The 22,814-nt window shown below is 38.7% G+C and overlaps 2 protein-coding genes across 6 annotated transcripts in view; one reads left to right on the forward strand and one right to left on the reverse strand.

Annotated features, from left to right (window-relative positions):
* Positions 1-10,034, reverse strand: part of Sps1 (inactive selenide, water dikinase) — a 43,306-nt gene extending 33,272 nt beyond the window's left edge. Inside the window, exons 1-4 of the mRNA XM_067112775.1 lie at positions 9,061-10,034; positions 6,020-6,124; positions 5,634-5,782; positions 5,304-5,416 (exon numbers count right to left, since the gene is read on the reverse strand). Of these exons, the coding sequence (XP_066968876.1) occupies positions 5,304-5,416; positions 5,634-5,782; positions 6,020-6,124; positions 9,061-9,352 (659 nt within the window). The 5' untranslated portion in view covers positions 9,353-10,034. The remainder of the gene's footprint in view (positions 1-5,303; positions 5,417-5,633; positions 5,783-6,019; positions 6,125-9,060) is intronic.
* The window catches only part of LOC136843893 (polycystin-2-like), a 123,301-nt gene that overhangs the window by 37,200 nt on the left and 63,287 nt on the right, over positions 1-22,814 (forward strand). Inside the window, exons 1-2 of one of the 5 annotated variants that reach the window (XM_067112769.1) lie at positions 10,570-10,775; positions 15,879-16,114. In XM_067112769.1, the coding sequence (XP_066968870.1) occupies positions 15,922-16,114 (193 nt within the window). In that variant the 5' untranslated portion in view covers positions 10,570-10,775; positions 15,879-15,921. Of the gene's footprint in view, positions 1-10,569; positions 10,776-14,232; positions 14,494-14,594; positions 14,690-15,878; positions 16,115-22,814 lie in introns of those variants that run through there. The other 4 variants (XM_067112771.1, XM_067112770.1, XM_067112773.1 and 1 more) reach the window with 4 other exon arrangements.

The raw sequence follows: 22,814 nt of genomic DNA on the forward strand, positions 1-22,814 counted from the left end.
TGAGCCTTCAAAGACTTACCAGAAGCGGGTAAAACACTAGCCATATTCTCGTTCAAGGTCTAAGCTGAACAAGAGGAACCTGAAACCCTAAAATATCACGACTCAGAATGAACAATAATTGGTCGAGGTGGATAATTCCCCCAACCATTGAGCACACAACAAGATGAACCAGACCCTGACTTAAACCCACAGAATCCAAAAATCTGCATAGGTGATAATTCTGCTACAGGCCTAAGAGCTCTCCCAGCCCATAAAATAAACGATCGTGCGGCCTGAAACAAAGTCTCAGTAACATAACCTCCTGACCTAAGCCTACACAGATCTTTCCAAACACCTTCAAGATCCACATCACTATCCCCATCTAGCTGAATATCAAGGGAAAGGGAGACTCTAGTAACCATGGTCCTGCTGTGCACTCCAGTTAGAACATTTCCCACTACCTGTGGAATGGTGTGGCACCGAATGTGTTGCAACGGGATCGCTCACATGTGAACCCCAAAACAGGACCGGGGGGCTGGCATAAACATGATTAGCCAAAACCTTAACATCAGCTAAATGCTTGGTCTGACTATCTAAGTGATCTCTGTAGTTACCATGGATAGAGCTCAAATCGTCGAAACATACACCTGATCTCACTGTTTGGCCTACCTCAGAGTCAGAAGATGTAACAGGTTTAACCGAATCACCTACCTTCTCGCACTCATCTGGTAACACTTCAAGAACTGGTAACTAAGAAAAAACTTGCACATCTTTGACACGCTTACCTTTACGCTTGCTTCTACTCCTAATAAGTACTGACTTAGTGTAAGACACATATTCCTGTAGTTGCAAATCAGACCAATCCTAATACTCATCACAACAAATCTCGAAGCAGTCACACACCCTCCAATTAGAAGACAGTATGACAATCAAAAACAAGTTCAACACTTAGCCATCTGCGGCAAGAAGTACAGTGTCTTGTGTTTGTTGAAGCTGATGAAGCTGCGCTGCTGTGACTAGATAAATCCTCCATAATAATGCAGACAAATGCACTAATAACTAAAAGGAAGATTGCCAACCAATACAACAAAGAGCTGTTATGCATCTGTGTGCACTGGACAGCGACAAAGAAAGGAATGACTTGGTGCTGGAGGGAGCTCCGTCATCCCCACAGTGCCGGGGGGAATTGGGTGGGTTCAGCTTTAAACAACCGGGAACAAGCAACAGCAGTCCAATTTCATAGAGACCAACTGGCATATTACCTACTGTTTTGGTGTTAAGTTCCTCATATATATATGTATTTATAGGTGTATATGTGGCTGTATTATATGTTTATGCATATTTATGCAGTATTTTAATGTTCATATTGAATGTTTAGGATTCAATGTTGAACAGTTATGGGCATGAAAGGTACATGCAAATATTAGTTCTGCAGGTTAATATGAAACAAATACACAAGATACTAGAGAATGGAGAAAATTCATCATATGCCTCTGTAAAAATTAGACCACTATGAAAATTAATCAACGTTACTGTACATAGTAGAGTAAATATGAAATTTATGGGAATCTTCGGCACCTCCATGGAGGTTTTTCATCCTCATCATTAATATTCATTCATCAGAATTTCAGTTTACTGAATTACATGAAATTTTCTCTCCTCTCCTTTGCAGTCAACCTCGGTAGGGTTACTATCAATTTCTACCCCTCAACAGAGAACAAAAGCCGTAGGTTAGTAATAAGTCTAGAAGTGGGATTCCATGGTCTGGTTACACTACTTTATGATATACCAATATGGGTAATCCCTAAATCTTATTAGAGCTGAAATAAAAAACCTTATTAGTTGAGAACCCAACGCAGGGACTATTGAAAATGTTCTCTAGGTCAACAGGTAACTTACTGGCAAGAGACTACATGAGATGCAAGTTCAAATGAATGTGCAAAGCTTGCTTGCTTTTGAGTTGCGGACTTGGAGAATCTAATTGTAGGATGGGTCATGATCGTTCTGTGCTCCAATGCAAGAGTGGTTATTACCATCAATATTAAGTACAGTGACTACAAGAGCGAGTTAATATTCTTAATCTTAATTCACATGGCTGGCCCAAAAGGCTTGTTTCTTGATAAATTAGCTACCATTGCCATACTGAAAGTTGTCATGGAGAGCAGTATATACTGTCCACATTTGCAGGATTCAGTTATTTCAACCTCAAAACCAGACAACACGATATAATTAAGCTGCATGTCAAATGCATGAAACTGGAACCTTTAGCTCCAGTAATCTAGTATCCATCCCCCAAAAACCTAATAATGGAGAGCTTTTTAGAAGGATAACATCTCTCTGAAAAAAACATCTCTCTGAAATAAAACTGAAACCCTTTATCTTCAGCTCCTATAATCTACTATACCTCTTTGAAAACCTAATTGGTAATTTTTTTTTTTTTACAAAAGCTACAACAAAAGCTATTTTGAAGGTTCCTTATGCTAAACAGGTCAGTTTGGTGCTCTTCTAATACTTGCCACCCTTTGCCACTGAACAAGTTTGTTTTTCATAAGACTACTGTACAAACATGCCAATTTCCAACCTCCTAGTTCTCTCCATTGGGTACGAAGCTAACCTTTACAACCTTCATTAGGTACCATGACTCTTGAAGACTGCTGGCAGCCACAATTGTTATAAAATAACAAGAGGTAAAAGGTTCAGCAAAATAAACCTGACAATGAATATGAGCCTGGACTTCTTTAAAAGTTTGGTGCTGCCTCTGACATGGTTAACAATACTTAACAATATCTACTCATGATTTTTGTAAACTCAGGTATTGAAGGTTTTACATACTTCATCTACCTTAAAATTTCTTAAGAAACTGTCACAAGTTCTGTTGTTGAGGTTTGGAGACCCTAGTCCATAGGTTTTTCTAAAGTATATGTGGGTAATCTGCTTTGGTCAGTTAGATATTAGGACAATAGATAATTCATCTTATATAGCAGCAATCCCTCCCTAATGTTAGGTAAAATCAACCATATTCATCTCATCTTTCAAAGAGGCATAATCTGAATTCACAAAGGCATAAAGCAAGCAAGCCTTACAAACATGCAACGTTCATAAAAAGGTCCTTGTGAGGAAACAATCAAGTACAGTAAATCCCAATTTTCTTAAAAAACTGTGGTCCATATTGTATTATCAGAATACATGCATTACTTTGTACTAATTGCAAGCCTCAGTTGAAGAAATGCCAGTGCCTCCTACACTACCTAATTTTCAAATTAGGTAATGTGTGTAGTTATGGAAAAAATTTAAAACTTTGTACTTCCCAAAGGCCATGTGTGCCACTCATGTTTACAATAAATTGATATATTTTGGAAACAGATAATCCCTATGTTCATCCAAAAGGAATGAAACCTGGGGAGGGGGTTGTGCACTGCTCCTCCCTCTAATTCCCAGAATTGCTTGAATGTAGAAACCAGGTTTCATTATCAATGAAACAGACTGAAGCCCTAGGACATCCCTTTTCTGCATCTTCTACTTTCAAATTTCACTTTGGAATCCATACATCAGCTTCTGCAACTATCAGCTGTTAAGCCAGTTTCTCTCCCCAGTGCTTGGCTCTTATTTTCATTTCAACAACAAACTGTTCTGGTGCATCCCTGTCTCCTTGTGGGGAATATTTTCTTTGCATGCAACCCTTGTCAGGAAGACACTCTTCCAAGTCTTTGAGCCCCATTATCAATTCAACCTGCAAGGTTAATGCAGTATTTTACCCTAGATACAAGATCATCATATTTAACTACAAAATAATTCATAGCTCCACACAGATTTCTACAGACTTCGCTTAACAATCAATGCAAACTAAGCTGTAGAGGCAAACCATCAACATGACCTACTTCTCAACCACTTCATTTCTGAAGAGCCCAGGGTTTCATGATAAACACCCCATAGTATTATTACCTCTGATAATCTCAATTTCTCCAACAAACCATGGTCCTAAAGTGGAGAGCAGTTTCACTCAAAGAATATGGATTCGAAGATAAATGGGTAACAGCCCTAACAAGACCTTGGATGGGACGAACCTTCAAGTTTATTCCAGTGAATTCTATATGACAGAAGGAAATCTTGCATCATTCAGTCTAACCTGGGCTTCACCCTAAAAATGGACAGTGGCTGTTCATGCAGCTTTGCAATGACCAACTAAAAACTGACAAATCCAAATCCATCACTAGTTTCTTGAAGAGGGAATACCATGATTTGTGTGTGTTCCCTCTCCAGCTGAGTCCCAACTGGTCCCCACTATCTTATCCCTATGAACCAGTAATGAGTAGTGTCATTTATGGTCTCTCCAGGTTTACTGCTAGACTAACAAGCTTACAAAAGACAAGATCTATTTGCCCACCAAGAGCAGAAAAGGCTTCTGTTATAGATGACAGGCTTTCAAACCTACCTCTAGAATTCTATTTACTGCTACTTCATCAATGGGCTTGAGAGCTCTCCTCTCAAGACTTAATGAGAAAAGGCTCTTTGCCTTTCTAGCAGGGGTCTCTAGGGCCAGACAGCCTTCAGTGAACTAAAAAAAAAAAGTATACCTTAGTTTTACCAGACCACTGAGCTGATTAACAGCTCTCCTAGGGCTGGCCTGAAGGATTAAGACTTATTTATTGTGGCTAAGAACCAACTGGTTACTTAGCAACGGGACCTACAGCTTATTGTGGAATCCGAACCACATTCTAGCAAGAAATGAATTTCTATCACCAGAAATAAATTCCTCTAACTCTTCATTAGCCGGGCGGAGAGGCGAACTCAGGCCTAGCGAGTTGCCAGGCCACAACTCTACCGACTCGCCCAACAAAGAGCTAAAAGAGGACTGATCCATCCAAGAACAGATACTGGCACTGCATTGCAAAAAGCATGCAGTAAACAAACGCATACACTAATGATACATTGCACTGAAATAAGCTCATGAAAGATGACCAAACACAAAATCTTCCAGCATTAGTCAATTTGTATACATGTTTACAACATGAATCTATAATTTTAAATATTTTTATACAAAAAATATCCTGTGATGGGTTCAACACCCAGACAGGAGCATACTATCCCATAAATGACAGTTTATGCTTAATGAAGCACATACCAATTAGCATTCTGCATACACAGGCAATCATATGCATAATACTGCAAAAATTAAGCCACAGCATTGGCGAGAGAGTCCAGTTCTAATGCAGCTCTAATCTGTTCCATAACAACAGTTAAAAGAAATGACGTTTTGTCCAAAAGAAGAAAGTTAATTACTGCACAAAATACTTTCAAAAGAATAAAATGAAAACAGTACTTACACAATAAATTCGTTGGGCTGGCAAACAGTAGTGGCTACTCCACCAATTGTACACCAAGGGTTCATCACAGTCTGTCCTCCAGTTATGAATGTGTTTGCTTCTTGTGCTGCATCCTGGAAACGGGGAAAAAATTACAACTAGCACAAACACCAAGGCCTAAACAATATTTACACAATACATCTTCATTACTATCTACCTATCTATATTTCCCAACTTAAGTACTTGAATTTCAAAACTTTTATGTGGCAAGGGTACCCAGCCATTCAATCTACTATTCACTTGTGTCAATCTAAATTCAAAATTACAGAAAACCAAAGCTTGTCAATTCACTTTAAATCCTCTCATCATTAGAGGGACGACAACATCTCTCTCCTTTTCAGTCATTTTGGTTGAAACGCCAAGAAGCATCAGCATGTTGTCGCAATCGGTCACCCCCATGGCATACAGGTCACTCAAAACATTAGCACAAGCGATTTTCCCTGAAATGTCAGACATAAATTAGGAGACGGGTAATAGAGTATCTGGAAGGGAAACAATTCTTCACTATAAATGATGCCAGAAATGAACTGTTCCCTTCAAACTTATTATAGGAGGGTACAAGAGAAAGTTCAAGAGAGTTTTGACTTTAAACAACTAAAAAATACTTGCAGTAACAGTATACTGTATTTTATTTGCTTTCTACAATTAGGTCAAACAAAAGTTTTACTGATACAAACCCATCATATATGGATCATCAACCAAAGGGTAAAAGAAATCTGTTGTTTGTACAAGTGAAAGTCCTCCGTGTCGCAAAGGTGTAACGCTTGCATCCATTCCAATACCTGAAAGAATGGTAGTAATAAACAACAAAGTTTGGGAAAAACTTTAACTTAAAATTTACTGCCATATTGGACAGAAATATGGGCTAATTGTGTATAAACAGGTCCAACATACGAAATATAGGCTAATTGTGTATAAAGTCCAACATACAACTTCAATGATCATTCAACCAGTGTATTGGTAAAAAGTTGGTGGCGCAAACATTTCTGGAAAAAAAAAATTTCCTTGATATAAAAAGTTTGCTAAGAAACCTCACTTAAAAGTATTAGCATTGAATCAATATATGAAAATGCTACTGTACTTGATGCAAGGGGGATTACAACATAAAGAGTAATAGCACACCCAGCTCCCTCATCTTAGACATACCCATGATATATCTAAAACAAAATAAGACTAATGAGGTTGGCCTCCAAAGTAATACACTGTTATATCTGAGAGGTTCAGTTTCCCATTTTTTCTTGCCATAGAAATCAAAGCAACCCCTGAAGAAATAAAAGGCAACTAGAAAAACTCATCCACCAAGTAATACACTGTATCCTGTAAGGGGAGGTCATATGGAGGTATCAACTATGTAATAAAGCATATGTAATTAGATGAAAACTTAAGTTCATATGCAAAAAGTTATGCATGTAGTTTGGATCATAATGCCACTGACAGACTCTGGGAAAACCCTCGTGAATGTTAACGGAAAAAAAACCTCTCCTTTCCTAAGAAATGATTCTCGCTTATTAACACAGGACTGAACTGATAAAAGACAATGTATGACATGGTTAGCTAGAACTGATTCCCCAAAAAGGATGATAAAAAATGGGAATAAAGACTCAGACTGACTGACTTCCTTAATACTGCTCAAGTATGAGGTCACAGGAGAGGAGAGAAAAGGCAAATGGGCAAAAATATTTAGTATAAGAGATGCAAAGGTTTGTTAGACCACTGAGTTACTTCTGCAGTGTTACAGGGATGGAATGAAGAATTCATTCCTGAATGTGAAGTTAACAATGTGGAATATAGATATATTAATAAGATTTAGGCAAAGGCCAAGCACTGGGACCTATGAGGTCATTCAACACTGAAAAGAGAATTGACAGTAAAAAGGTTTAAAGGGTGTAACAGGAAGAAAATCTCACAGTTGCACTAAGAAAAAATTCTGCCCTAAAATGGAAGACTGCAGTATCTTCAACAATACAAAACAGAAAAATTGCAAATTCAGCAGTTTTCCCTTGCCTTATTACTGATTTTGCAAAGACTGCAAATGTGACACCATAATTACTCGTGGAAAACACTGAAGAATCATTCTGAAACTGCAGTAACTTGTGTATTTGTGTTTCACAAGCCCAATATATGGCATATCTCAATTTTGAAAATCATGCATACTGCAGTTTTCCATTTTAGGGCAGAATTGTTAGGAGCGAGTGAAAGTAAGATGGAAGAAAGATAATATTAACAGAGGTACAGTAAGAGGTATTGAAAATCATTGCAGCTAGGGGGCCAAAGGGACAATGCAAAGAACCTTAATGCCTACAGTGCACCATGTAAGGTGCACTGACAGCACTAACCCTTATGAGGTGAACAAACAAATATACAGTATAACACTTCCACCAAAATATGAAATGGGTGAATGGCATTGTCAATAACATACTGAGACCAGTTATCACAAAATATGCATTATCATAATAAATTTATTAAAATAACTTGCAACACTCTTGTTGCCACATGGCACACTTGGTTATTCCTTTTCTGTAGGATTAAGTCCATAATTTTGTGGTATTTAGATTACTGGCATTGAAGTCCTCTTCAAACCTGTAAGGCCTATTTTGCGCCCCCCCCCATTAGTAACTGCATTTGACTTAAATCTCTTCATACATTTTATTACTCAACATTCATATCAACAATGTTATCTTTTTTAATGTCACTCTTCCCATTTAACAAATGGCCATGAAAATAGAGAAACACTTAGAATATCAACCATGTAATGAGTAAGAAACAGGCCTATTACGACAAAGGCTATAGGCCTACAATAGTAAAGTAGTCTCAAATTACTTGCTAACCTAGGGTAATAAAGTAAAAACTGAAAAAATACTAATTTGCACATAAACAGGATAAGTGACCTTAAAAATATGACCTTGACATTGTGAATGCTTCGGCATTGCTACGTTAGGCCTACCGTCAAGCCTCGTGGTCTACCAAAGCCACGCTCGCTAATTATTAAAAATCGGTCAGTATAACCCCAGTCCGTCATTTAACTGGATAAAATTTGATATGGGGTCCAAAAACGCCACCTAACAAAGAGGCAGAGGTCAACCATCGATTGCGTCATAACTATCATCGCGTAATGATGTAACTTTACATGCGTGGTCACATTCCAGCATGACCGTAATGAAATAGGGATCAGGTCAATTCTATATCTCAAGTATTTATTCCAGAATGAAAAGAGATTAAAGAAGTTCCTCCTAAATGACCCCGTTTGCTTTAACAGCGAGGTCAAAAGGACTCCATTCAAGATTTTATGAATGGCCAATTGCGAACGCTGGCGCCACGTGACCGCCGTTGACAACGCCAACTTCGAACTGGTAAACAATCGTAGGGTGGAAACAGATGCGCAAACGTCTTGGTTTTTGCAGTTTCTATAATTAATTACCCCGCCATTGATAAAATTAATATGTTAAGCATCGTATACTTTACAACAGACAGAATAATATTAATCGAAAAGGCTCGCATGCAACGGCGAGGCGACCCATGAGCTGGCCTACTGCTTGATAAGGCAGTGACGTAGGCTGCGGGCGAAATTTAACTGTTAAATTCGTCCTGATTAACTTGATTCAACGCGTTGCACGCGAGTTCGACCCTTGAAAGAGTATCCCCCTTGAGTAAAACGCGAGGTGACCGTAGGCCTACGGCGAAGGAGAAGTCAACGTGAAGGAGCCAACACGCGCCCTACCGATGCGAGTGATGGGCAAGTGCATGAAGTGTGCTGCATGGTCATGCTCGTGACCTGTGCCATCATCTTCCAGTCCCTCGAGGAGGCGGCTGAGCACGTCCTGAGGGACCTTGCACCCTCATCCTTTCAAATCGGCGAATCTCGTGAGTCGGAAGTTGGCATCCAACTCGTGAGCAACAGGATTGAAGGGCCGGCGTAGGGACAATGCATTCGGGGACGCTCCCAATTCCAGTTGTGCAGCTGCGGCCAAGGCGTCCTGCGGCACTTGCGTGGGTTCCATGTACACTTCCATGTCGCTCGAACGCTTCGCGGGCGCAACACTTCACAACAATATCAAATAGGCGAGAAACACGAAAGTTGGAGTCGAGCCGGTATCCGATCCCTGCAGCTTCTCGGGCTCCCTCAAAATGGCGACTCCCCGACCACTAGATTCCTCCGAGTCCCGGATGATGCGCACCACAATGATGATTTCCTATTGGCGGGCCAAAACTGTGACGTCCTCTTCCTCGGTTCTGATTGGCGAGTAGGGGCTGTGACGTCACGTTGGGGAGCGGCTCGTTTCAGCTTGGGGAGCTGCGGGTGCGAGCGGAGCTGTAGGGGCGGGGAAGCAAGACCATTTAGCATTATCATAAAACTTTTTAACACCTGTTTATGAATCACATTTCAAATTTCAAACCGAGTGCTTGTAACGTGACACTCTGTTTGACCCACTTCATTCATTCTGATCGTGCAAAGACTATCCTTATTCAAGAAAAAACGAATATTGTTCAACTTTCACCGCAATCTGTTTTAAAAACATGCCGAGCCACGCACACCTTTGTCATGCGGGGGAGTCGAAGTCATCCAATATATGCACAAGGTGTTTTGCGAAAATGTCATTATTATGTAGAATGCATTAACCAAGTACGTTATGAGTTGTGTAGATAGAATTTCACCGTGGCCTCCTTCCTTTTTCCCTTTCACGGCAATTGACTGTCTGCAGCGTGTCAGCATGTGGTAAAAACACGTGTAGCTCTAATACGAACTCTGGAGTCATAATTTGTAATCTGTAAGGATGAAAATCATGTTATTTATATATAAGTAACTGCTGATATATTTAATTTACTTGTTTATTGTATATGTGTCACCATTTCCATCTGTCCAATGCATATAAGTTTCCTCGCATGTTTCGAGAAAAATATATAAAATAGGACTGACTTTGAATTGTATACGAATATCTTGTTAATCACCAGTCAGTCCCCTTTTGTAATTTAGTGTTCAAAATACCCGGCCTTAGTTTTATGCAAAGAGCATTTCTCGTTGCCATGGCAATTGCATTGTACTTCCGTTCATTTCGAAAATGATTTTTAATACCATGGCGTTAATGTCACAGAGGATGAAAATTAAACTTCTTATGACAAATTTAAATGTTTAATTGTGACAAAAAGTACTTTTCGGATATCAAAAGTAATTAGATTTATATAAGAAAGGCAGAAGCCGAAGTTGAAGTCAAAGCCATCGAGAGCACTCGAATGAATTGTTTACGGTTGTCAAGTGAAAGGTGCCGTTGTTCGGGGGAGGACGAGGTTGGGTGAGGTGGCACTTGTGCTGGGCCTCAAGTGCGGCAGTTGGGGCTGGGCGCTGTGGCATTGAAGTACTAACACCCTAGAAGTTACCACCACCTCCTGTCCCGCGAAATATTGCCCCCCCCTTTGGGCAATAGGCCCATCAATCAGGTAAGGCCTCGGTGAGGTGTTCAAAGTAGATAGTGCAACGGTTCGAAATTTAATTTATAGGGTTTAAATATGGTTTGCCTCCTTAATATTTGTTTGTGAACAGGAAATTCTTAGACAGTACCATTGTGTGTCAGCTTGATACACAAAGATTGGCACGACTAACATTACCGATAGTATGTTAAACCTAGTAGGCTGTTATTATGCTTGCCAAGAAGTCTGTGAAGGAACAAGTTTCTGTAGGTGAACATTGTTTAATGAAATTGTTACACTGCATGCATTTTTTTGCACACATTTCATTTTTATATTACATTTCCAGAGGTAAGTAAAAGTGAGAGTGTGGCTTAACATTATTTTCAAAATAAATTACGTCACAAGGAAGGTCCATAGCTTTGGTTATCAACAATAGCCGTGTTGAAGTCTCTCTCAATGGAAACTGCGTCAGTCGAATAGCAAATTCTTTGTAACGTCAAGCTTAGGTTATGACCATTTTGCCTTACGATAACGATGATATTTGGTGTCTCGTTGTTTCCCGTAAGGAATTTTCGTTGGTTATTTGTAATTTCTTTGTAGATTTTGCTCATTGGCATTTGGTTCATGTTGCCTGTAATATTATTGATTTATTTCACAATTTTAGGTATTCATCTGCGTACGTCTGTCATTTGCGTATAAAACTGTATATAATTACTAGTTAGCGCTTTCTAGAAGCTCCGAAAGATCTTCAAGATATGCAAAGGTTTTGTATACACTGCGGGAACATTCTCAACATTCTCAACTGATGGTGTCAAGTTTTCTAAATCTGAATTCCATATGTTCTTCTGATGAAAATGTGAGGATTTAAAGTTATCTGTGATAATCGGAACTTTCAACTAATAAACCGAAAAATACTGGGGGGTTCCCCCCTTTTTTTTAGCGAAAGAACAATTGTCTGGGCTTCTGACACTCCGGTGACCAGTAGACGCATCGTAAGCAGGACACCATAAGTCTTTTATAGAACGAGTCTGGTATGTTCGTCATAGGCTCATAGCTTACATCAGTGAAGGCACATTATCTCAAGGTACAGGGTACATTGTTACACGTCCCAGTCGTAAGCTGTAGATAGATTAAGGAGATACCAAAGCGCTTAATATTAATTTTTTTTTATTTTGAAGTTTGGTTATTTTTTATTTCGGGTGCATAACTTGCTGCACCATTTCTTAGTCTTAAGAACTTGCAACTTGAATTTGATACGTGACCGAGTTATTTTTTTTTTCAACGTACGAATATGTTTGTTTGTATTCTTTTTTTGTTAAGTACAGTTCGTTTATATCTGAACAGATGAGGTAGACTTGACAGACCCAAACAAAATTAAATGTTGTAGAAGAGGGAAAAATAATAGCTACGTAGTAAAAGGTCCACTTCCTGAAAAAAAGTAGCTGTAGGAATTATGGAAAAGGCAATGGGCAGTAATAAAACAGTAAAGAAGTCGCAGTTAGGCTGACCATTCTGGGAACCTGTGACTAAGTTGCGTTTGCGATGAGTCTACGTCACTTGAAGTTAAGCATTGCCGTGGTGCCTGAGCTTACGAGAACAGAAGTAAATCTGAAGCCAAGTAATTGATAAGTGAGACTGGGCATACGTTGCCGATATTTTACAAAAAATGTGTGTAAATCGGAGACTGACTAAACAAATGTACATAAAAATACAACACTAAATCTCGTAGAAAGTGATTTAGCACTTTGAACTACACCATCTAGATAAATTTGTGTTTATTCTTTCAAATGTTTTAAAAACGAATGGTTTAACACTTGATTATCGTCGAGTGGCTGGAACTGGTAAAGGGAGTTGACAGACAGACTGCATGCATGCGAGATTGTAAACAACTGAAGGTTGCCAGGCGACGAGTTAGACGATTATTTTCGGTTCTTTCTGAAGTCATTGAACAAGGTGGTCGTTCTTACGTTTCCTAAATTCGTTTCATTCTGGGAAATTGACATCTTTTACTTTTCCTCCAGGCTGTATTGGACGTGGTTGAAAGTTTATTGTCATGAGAACTGTAATATATTGCTGCCAAGGTAATTTAGCAAAATCTCCATGGGATCTTTGTTGTGTTGAAATGTATACAGAGATATCTGACCCACATACTTGAATTCAATTAAATTTATAGAGTGGATTCAGATCACATTTTCTTAGAGGTATTACGTTAGTTTTCCCCTACAGATTGCATATATATATATACATGTATGTATTATATATATATATATATATATATATATATATATATATATATATATATATATATTATATATTATATATATATATATATATATATATATATATATATATATATATATATATATATTGATTTCTGGTCGAAATCATATTGGTGATAGAGGGAATTGACAATTAATGTTTGATTGATTTTCACATTCTGTACTGTGGCTGAAATGATAGTATTAGATCTCTACAACGTTTTTTATAGTAAATAGTGAAAAAACTCAATACAATGAAAAAAGAGAGAAATAATTATATATGAAAATGTAATTTCTTGCAGCACTGCTCTCAAATCACACTTCTAAACTCGTTCACATGGATTCATTTATCATCTGGAAGTATCAGCTAAAATAAAAATGTACATTGGACGTACTGATGAAGGAAAGCAGCTCCTCGCAATATCAATAATGACTTTCCAGCGATGTTGGAAAGAGTATAACTAACCATCCTTACACTCTGAGAGGAAACTCCTCAGTACCCAAGTCTAAGTCATTTAACGATCAGGTGCTTCAGAGTCAGTCAGGCAGTACAACGTAATTGGGTGGTGATCACCTCATTATCTTTAATCCCGTAGTTGGATAGTGCCGTCAGTGCACCTCATGTGGTGCAATGTAGGCATTACTTCTTAAGGTTCTTTGCAGCGTCCCTTCCTTAGGCCCCTAGCTGCAACCCCTTTCGCTCCTTTTACTCTACCTCCTTTCATATTCTCTTTCTTCCGTCTTATTCTCCACCTTCTCCTAACAATGGATTCATCGTCCAACTGCAAGGTTTTCCTCCTGTTAACCTTTCAAACCTTTTACTGTCAATTTCCCTTTCAGCTCTGAATGACCTCATAGGTCCCAGCGCTTGGCCTTTGGCCTAAGTCCTATATTCAGTTCAATTCATTATCCTTGAATTATTATATTAATATGACTGAGTGTAGGGTATTATAGGGCAGTTCCTTTAGTTCCTAGGGTATGTATTCATAGTTTCATTGTTGGTTAAACTGTGAAAACTTTAGGATTTTCTCTACGTTAAGGTTAATTTTGGTGTAATATCCTAAGATATTGAGGAAAAGCACCTGAACATTCGCGGGAAGCTCTTGAGAGTGAGCTTGAGGAACAAGGGCGCAGAATGACAACGGAATTGTTTTTATCTAATGAAACGTTATCTAGGCCGTGTGAGCTTCTTTATCTGATAAAATATATAAAAAGTTTCGATGCGTTGACCGTCACCTGCAGACGCTGACTAGTGGCTACTCAGTGTAACTGTCGTGACCTGACTACACTTAGGCTGTGGCCTGTGTCCATCGTTTGTGATTTTTTTATTGCCAAAATCTATAGTCGCTTTCCATAAGTGAAGTGGTGTAAGTGGAGACATATATGTTTTATCGGAGTAGCTATAGTGTGCATTAGGTATTATTTCAACGATCTGTAGTTCAATTCTCTGTTTTACAGTGATGCAAGTAACTCTTTACTAAAATGCTCTGGTAAGTTGTACATTTTCCTCACAGCTGTTCGTGATGTGTTTGTTGTTTGTGAATCTTAGTTAGGATTTAGGAAGCGCGCGTGTCTGGTAATACTGCCTGGTAAAGGTTTGCAAATAGTGTGGTACGATAATCTGTCACTGAGATCGAGGACTTCCCGGTCGAAACTTCTAGACGCTGTATGATAGACTTTCACGATGTAGGTAATTTGTCACAGTGTAGTTTACTCTTGTCTTATTTCAGTTTTGTTCATTTTCTTTAACGAAATGAGCGTTTTCGATGGATAACAAAGTTCCACGAGCTGTTGTTAAACTAACAACAGCGGTCTTTTAAGTGAATCAGTATCTTGCCTCATGCTTTTGTTCGCTTGTTGTAGGCCTATCGATGACAGAGTAATTGTTTCTTTCAGATATTTTTCTTTTGAGTTTAATTTTTATATTCTTTCTTGCCAACCATCCAATGGCCTTGTTGTATTAAACCGTAAAGTGTTTATTCGCTACGCTTTCTGAATGAACATGTGTAAGAAACTTTGTTGTCTCAATTTGCTTTAAATTTTGGTTCTCGAACTCGTGCAGGGGTCTAGATGGCAATAATTAGCCATTATAGTTTAATTACTAACCCATCAAGTCATATCTCATGCATGGAACTGTTCTCGGAAATTGCACGTACCTAAAATTATCTCTTATCTCTGATGGTGATGGTAGTGGTGGCAACGTTAACTTCGATTGAAAGCAAGACTACTGTACTATGTTATTATAGATTACTCATTTTCAATCTTTGTGAAAGGTTGAAAAATGGGTTCATTATAAAAACGCATCAGCTGACACTAAGTTTTACTGACATTAACTTAAATTCTCTTGCAGTTTCAGTCTTTGTGAAAGACAAAAACAGATTCATGACTATAGTGTAGAAAACGTATCGGCTGACACTTTTACTGACACTAACTTAAATTCTCTTGCAGTTTCAATCTTTGTGAAAGGTTGAAAAACGGATTCTTAATAATAAAAACGCATCAGCTGACACTAACCTTTACTGACATTAACTTAAATTCTCTTGCAGTTTTAATCTTTGTAAAAGACTGAAAAACAGATTCATGATTATAGCGTAAATAACGCATCCGCTGACACAAACTTTTACTGACATTAACTTAAACTCTCCCGGAGTTTCAATCTTTGTAAAAGACTGAAAAACGGAATCTTGATTATAGCGTAAATAAACGCATCAGCTCACACGAACTTTTACTGACATTAACGTAAACTCTCCCGGAGTTTCAATCTCTGTAAAAGATTGAAAAACGGACTCGTGATAAATAACAACGCATCAGCTGACGTTAACTTCCATTGACATGACCTTAATATCTCTCTCGCTCTCTCTTCCTGCCCCGACAGGTTCACCAGTGCTTGTCGGGATTAGTTCCGCCAATTCTCCATCATGATGGATGAAATGGACCGTCCGGACACGCAGGGGTCCATGAACCGGTTTGCCTGGGACCAAGGTCACGGGAACAGCAACAACGCCCGTAATCCTCCTCCGGCGAGTGGCACAGGGCAGGATCCTTACCAGTACGACAACGAGACCATTAGGAAGAAAGGATGTTGGTACAACTTCTCCAGCTGCGTCTCCCGTGAGTGTCCTAGTGATTACCGTTACCTATCTATCTATCGACCTATCTATCTATCTATATATGTGTGTGTGTGTGTGTATGTGTATACTGTATATATATGTATATATATGTATATGTATATGTATATATATATATATGTATATGTATATGTATGTATATATATATATATATATATATATATATATATATATATATATATATATATATATATATGATCAACACAATCACGTGTGGAACAGCAATAAATTTCTGACTCACCAGGATCGAACCCAGGTCTTTCAACTGAAAGACCTGGGTTCGATCCTGATGTTAGTCATAAATTTATATATACAGTGTATATATTATGTATATTAAGTGCATATTGTCTGCGTGTTGATTTTACTGAGACCCCCAAGCGTTTAGGCTGCTGGCTACCTCATGTCATTGCGCATATATTTTTCATTATTTTTTAGTGTTTGGCGATGAAAATCTCTAATCCCATATCTCTCTCTCTCTCTCTCTCTCTCTCTCTCTCTCTCTCTCTCTCTCTCTCTCTCTCTCTCTCTCTGGATTTTGCTGAGAACGCTGACAAGCGCATTTAGGTTGCTCACTGCTTATTTATTTATGATTATTATTGTTATAGTTTGATGATGAAAATCTCCCAAACCTCAATAAGAAACGAATTGAAATAAAACACAAACTTTCTCCGAAAAAAATGGTAAAAATTGTAGTAGATTTGCTTGGCTGATGTGCTTATCTTGGCTAAGTCTAATACTTTAGGCATTGAGGGTTATATACCACGTATTAAGTGTCTGTGGGATGTTGGTAGCTATGAGGATTGTGAAAATATTGCCGACATATTTATTTTTCTTATAAGGAGTATACAAGATTGTTTGGTAATTTGCAAAAGATACATGAACTTCATCCGTAAAAAATTAGTTTTCTGCCTGAATTTTGATTCTGGACATTATGTGAGATTATATTTGCTCCTTTTTGATTTATTATTATTATTATTATTATTATTATTATTATTATTATTATTATTATTATTATTACTGAAAGGCCCCGTCGGGTGTGTTAGACATATCGATGATTTAAAATTCATTTTTGAATATTTCGTTGGATATCAGATTCTGTCGAAAAGTTAATTTACGATAGCAGACATGAAGATCAAGAATGTAAATATTCACAAAGCTCCTAATAGAAATGAGTGTTCCATTCGAAAGCTTTCGTCGAATATTATTGATTGCATTTGATGACAGGTTTTGAGATTTGAACGAGTCTGTACTTGAGCCTATAAATTTAGATAAGTCTGCCAGTTTTCTGTTTATTTTCGCAGTGCATTACGTAATGGCTTCTCTTCAGGCGTAGCTTGAGAGGGCTTAAAAAGCTTCCATGAAGTGTAATGTGCAGAAGTAGTAAAGATAACTTTAAGACTGAACGCAAATTGTGTTTTATGCAATTAATTTGTTTATGTATTTTTGAAAAGTTTTTCTCTCTGATCGCCGATGACGTAGGACAATATTATAAATGATTTAATTATTTTCCGGGCTGCCCAGAAGCAAGAGCCCGTGCTGGCATAAGGCCAGCTAAGCCTAAAAGACAGATTGCCTAATATCTTCGAGAGAAGAGAAGTACACTGTAGAATCATCTTTTCTTAAGTCGACTACGAAGTTAAGTCAAGATAATCAGTTACTTTTTTAAATTAGTTTGTCGTTGTTATATTGATACTGATAGATCTGAAGGATTTTCTTCTACGTTCCCAAATTGGTCTGCTGTTAATAAGCCTAATTACGCGTTATCCTGCCAACCTAGGAAGCTCACCTGTCGGGTGGGAGAAATAGTCGGCCCGTTTTCAGGTTTTAAGTCCAGTTCTACCTGTAGTTTTTCATAATGATGCCTTCCCTGTCACCCAAGTCTTAGTTATGGTCATATGCTAGCTTTTTAGTTTTCTGCAAATGAAAAATATTGAGATGGCTTTGTCTGTCCGTCCTCAGATCTTAAAAACTACTAAGGCTATAAGGCCACAAATTGGTATGTTGATCATCCACCCTCCAATCATCAAACATACCAAATTGCAGCCCTCTAGCCTCAGTAGTTTTTATTTTATTTGAGGTTAAAGTTAACCATGATTGTGTGTCTGGCAACGCTATAGGGCAGGCCACCACCTGGCCGTGGCTGAAAGTTTCACGAACCGCGGCTCATACAGCATTATAGGCTACCGAGACCACCGAAAGACAGATCTACTGCGGCCTTGATTATACGCTGTACAGAGAACTTAAGTGCGCCGAAGAAACTTCGGCGCTTTTTTTTTTTTTTTTTTTTCTTTTCTTTTCTTTTTTTCAGTGTTTAGAGTCAGTGTGGATGTCCATGAAGATTCGAATATTTGTCGCCATCGAAATAATCGTGTTCATTATGAATAAAGGTTGGCAACAAAGTCTCCTGAAAGTTGTCTATTGACGACTATGAGCATTTCGGGGCATTTACTGATTTAAGGTCACTGACTAAGGCCATATTGTCATTCGTGCCAAGTTCGCTAGGGCATTATGAATTCGGACGGCAATTGACTGATTATAAGATCACTCCTCTGTCCATTTTCCAAAGTTACCTGAAGGGATTTTCAAATTTCCTGTTCCTTAGAAACTGCTTCAGAGGTTTAACGATCCTTCAACTGACTTCAACACCTGGCATGCAAATTGCAGTTTTCAGTGAGCCTGTGTGTGTGTGGGTGTATAAATGCATGTATCAAAGTGTCCACAAGCTGAAGAACATGTCGTGTACAGAATGTTCATTAGGACACAATATGGCGTTGCATGTCTTCTAAGCTATGTTTTTTTTTCGCGTGGGTTTTAGCATAGAGAGAGAGAGAGAGAGAGTGTGTGTCTTACCTTACTTACTTGATTTTGGGTGTACCACAGGATAGTGAACAAAACCTTTTTTAGAATGATTGTCGAGAGAGAGAGAGAGAGAGAGAGAGAGCGCATCTTACCTTACATTGATTTTGGGTGTACCAAAGAATAGTGAACAAAGAATTTTTTTAATCATTGTTGAGAGAGAGAGAGAGAGAGAGAGAGAGAGAGAGAGAGAGAGAGAGAGAGAGTGTGTCTTACCTTTGGGTGTATCAAAGAATAGTGAACAACCTTTTTTAGAAAGATTGTTGAGAGAGAAAGAGTCTTACCCTACACTGATTTTGGGTGTACCAAAGAATATTTTAATTATTGTTGAGAGAGAGAGAGAGAGAGACATTGTGTGTGTGTGTGTGTGTGTGTGTATGTATGTATGTATGTATGTATGTAGCCTATGTATGTGTGCGTCTTACCTGATATTGATTTTGGGTGTACCAAAGAATAGTGAACAAAGCCTATTATGAAATTATTGTTGAGAGAGAGAGACAGAGAAAGAAAGAGTGTCTTACCATACGGTGATTTTGTGTGTACCAAAGAATAGTGAACAAAGCGTTCTTATAAAAGTATTGTTGAGAGAGAGAGAGAGAGAGAGAGAGAGAGTTAGTTGTCATGTGACTCACAGTGTTTGTTTGGGCAATCTCTCCCCGGGCCAACAACTGGAGTCCAATGAAAGAACGCCCTTGACCGACTGTCAGGCGATGTTCGGTTTTTAGCCTCTCGAAGTCATTTGTCCTCCTTTAATTTATTATTATTATCATTCTTCACGTAAACTCTTCCTAGAATATCACAAATTTCAACCCATGAAGAAGTCAGTCTCTCTCTCTCTCTCTCTCTCTCTCTCTCTCTCTCTCTCTCTCTCTCTCTCTCTCTCTCTCTCTCGCGTAAACAAAGACACATTGTCTTTCACTGTGGTCTTTTGAACTCATTAATGTTTATACTTCTCCCCCTCCCCCTCCTCCCTCCCACCCCTGCCACCTCCTCTTTCGTAAGAGTCATCTGTGCCTCTCTCATTTCTTTCTTCCACCATCTATAGGTTTAATGATTTTACTTTTCCTTTTTTATTTTATTATTTCAGTTGGCTGTCATTCGATCTACTTTTTTAATTTTCTGTAATAGGAAACTATTGTGCTGGCTATGTCTGTCCGTCCGCACTTCACTCTGTCCGCACTTTTTTCTTCCGCACTTTTTTTGCCCTCATATCTTAAAAAGTACTGAGGCTAGAGGGCTGCAAATTGGTATATTGATCATCCATCCTCCAATCATCAAACATACCAAATTGCAGCCGTCTAGCCTCAGTATTTTTTATTTTAGGTACGGTTAAATTTAGCCATAATGGTGCTTCTGGCATCGATATAGGCCAGGCCACCACCGGGCCGTGGTTGAAGATTCATGGGCCGCGGCTCATACAGCATTATACCAAGACCACCGAAAGATAGATCTATTTTCGGTGGCCTTGATTATAAGCTGTAGCGGCTGTACAGGAAACTCGATTGTGCCGGAGAAACTTTGGCGTATTTTCTACTTGTTCTTCTCTGTTCAGTGTCATGAACCAGGTTGTCGTTTTGGGAACTTCTGTCATTCAGTACTTATTGTAATGTTTGTTATAGTCTTTATTATCTTTGTTATTAGTGGCACTTGTCATTCTTACACCTTCCTATTTTTGGCTGGATTATTTAATGTTATTAACTTTATTGTTATTATCTTCTCTCTCTCCAAGGATTGAGTTCTAGCAATCATATCTCCATTTCGTACCCTCACAGCTTTCTCTCATGATTCATAAATGAAAGTTCCTCGTCTGCTGATCTAGTGGAAATAACTGGCTGACTGACAGGTGCCAGAATCATTATCTTATGGCCACGTCATCTGATTAATTAATTCACATTTTTTAATAATGTTAATTACTTGCGTTTAGTTCATATTTAAAGATATTTGCTGGACTTAACTGTCAGTGAGGAAACCTTCGGCCCCTAGCTGCAACCCCTTTCATTCCTTTTACTGTACCTCCCTTCATATTCTCTTAATTCCATCTGACTTTCCACCTCTCTTCACAGTTGTTTCATAGGGCTACTGCGCAGTTTTCCTCCTGTTACGCTCCTCAAATCAACAAGTCAGTTTCCCTTTCAGCTCTGAATGACCTCATAGATCCCGGCGCTTGGTCTTTGGCCTAAATTCTGTATTCCGTTCTGTTCTATTTATGTTTTGAATGAATACCTAAAGTGAAAAACTTTACAATAAATGATATTGCAAATTTTTTTTTTTAAAGGATAATTAATCTCGGCATTACTGTTTATTTATCAATCTTTATTTATTACTCTTGGTATTTGTTTTTTAGTTTTCTGTAAAAGAAAACTATTGTGTCGGCTTTGTCTGTCCGTCCGCACCTTATTCTGTCCGCCCTCACATCTTAAAAACTACTGAGGCTAGAGGGCTGCAAATTGGTAAGTTGACCATCCACCCTCCAGTCATCAAACATACCAAATTGCAGCCCTCTAGCCTCAGTAGTTTTTTTTTTATTTTATTTAAGGTTAAAGGTAGCCATGATCTTGCTTCTGGCAGAGCTATAGGATAGGCCACCACCGGGCCGTGATTAAAGTTTCGTGAGCCGCGGCTCATACAGCATTATATCGAGACCACCGAAAGATAGATCTGTTTTCGGTGGCCTTGATTGTACGCTGTAGCGGCTGTACAGAAAACTCGTTTGCGCCGAGGAAACTTCGGCTCATTTTTTTACTTATTTATTACTTGCGTGGTTGTCACGCCCATTACATAGCACGACCTGAATTCCTTCTGTTTTTTTTTTTATTTTTTACCACCCTCTAGTGATTAGAAGGTGACGTTAGGTATTTATTTCATGTTGTTAGTATTATATACAAAGAACAATATTAACGGAGGATCTCTCTCTCTCTCTCTCTCTGTCTCTTGACGAAACCATTCCATCATTCCTGTGGAATGTTATACATAGTCGTAGGTGTTTTAATGACAAGGGGGGGGGGGGGTGTGTCAGTGCCGTCAGTGCACCTCATGCGGGCACTGTAGGTATTACTTAAGGCTCTTTGCAGCGTCCTTTCGGCTCCTAGTTGCAACCCCTTTCAGTCCTTTAACTGTACCTCCGTTCATATTCTCTTTCTTCCATCTTCCTTTCCACCCGCTCTTAGCAATTGAATCAGTGCAACTGCGAGGTTTTCCTCCTGTTACACCTTTCAAACCTTTTGCTGTCAATTTCCGTTTCAGCGCTGAATGACCTCATTGGTCGCAGTGCTTGGCCTTTGGCCTAAATTCTCTATTTTATTCTAATCTATTCTTTTCTTCGTTTGTTCGTATCCATATAATTATGAGCGTCGTGCAGACAGTGGTCAAACCTAATGTTCTTCGTTGTCAATGTAGATCTCTAGGTTAAGACCTAATCATCATCTTTCTTCATTTTTAGTTTTCCGTAAAAGAAAACTATTGTGCCGGCACTTTATTCTGTCTGCACTTTTTTTTCTGGCCACCCTCAGATCTTACAAGCTACTGAGGCTAGAGGGCTGCAAATTGGTATGTTGATCATCCACCCTCCAATCAACAAATGTACCAAATTGCGGTCCTCTAGCCTCAGTGGTTTTTATTTTATTTAAGGTTAAAGTTAGTCACAATTGTGCTTCTGGGTCGCGGTTCATACAGCATTATTCCGAGACCACCGAAAGATAGATCTATTTTCAGTGTCCTTGATTATTCGCTGTAGCGGCTGTACTGAAAACTCGATTGCGCCGAAGAGACTTCGGCGCATTATCAACTTGTTTCTTGTTTCTTCGGGCGCCTGGGCGTAATGAGGACAT

This window comes from Macrobrachium rosenbergii, chromosome 12 (assembly GCF_040412425.1).
Source record: "Macrobrachium rosenbergii isolate ZJJX-2024 chromosome 12, ASM4041242v1, whole genome shotgun sequence".
NCBI lineage: Eukaryota > Metazoa > Arthropoda > Malacostraca > Decapoda > Palaemonidae > Macrobrachium > Macrobrachium rosenbergii.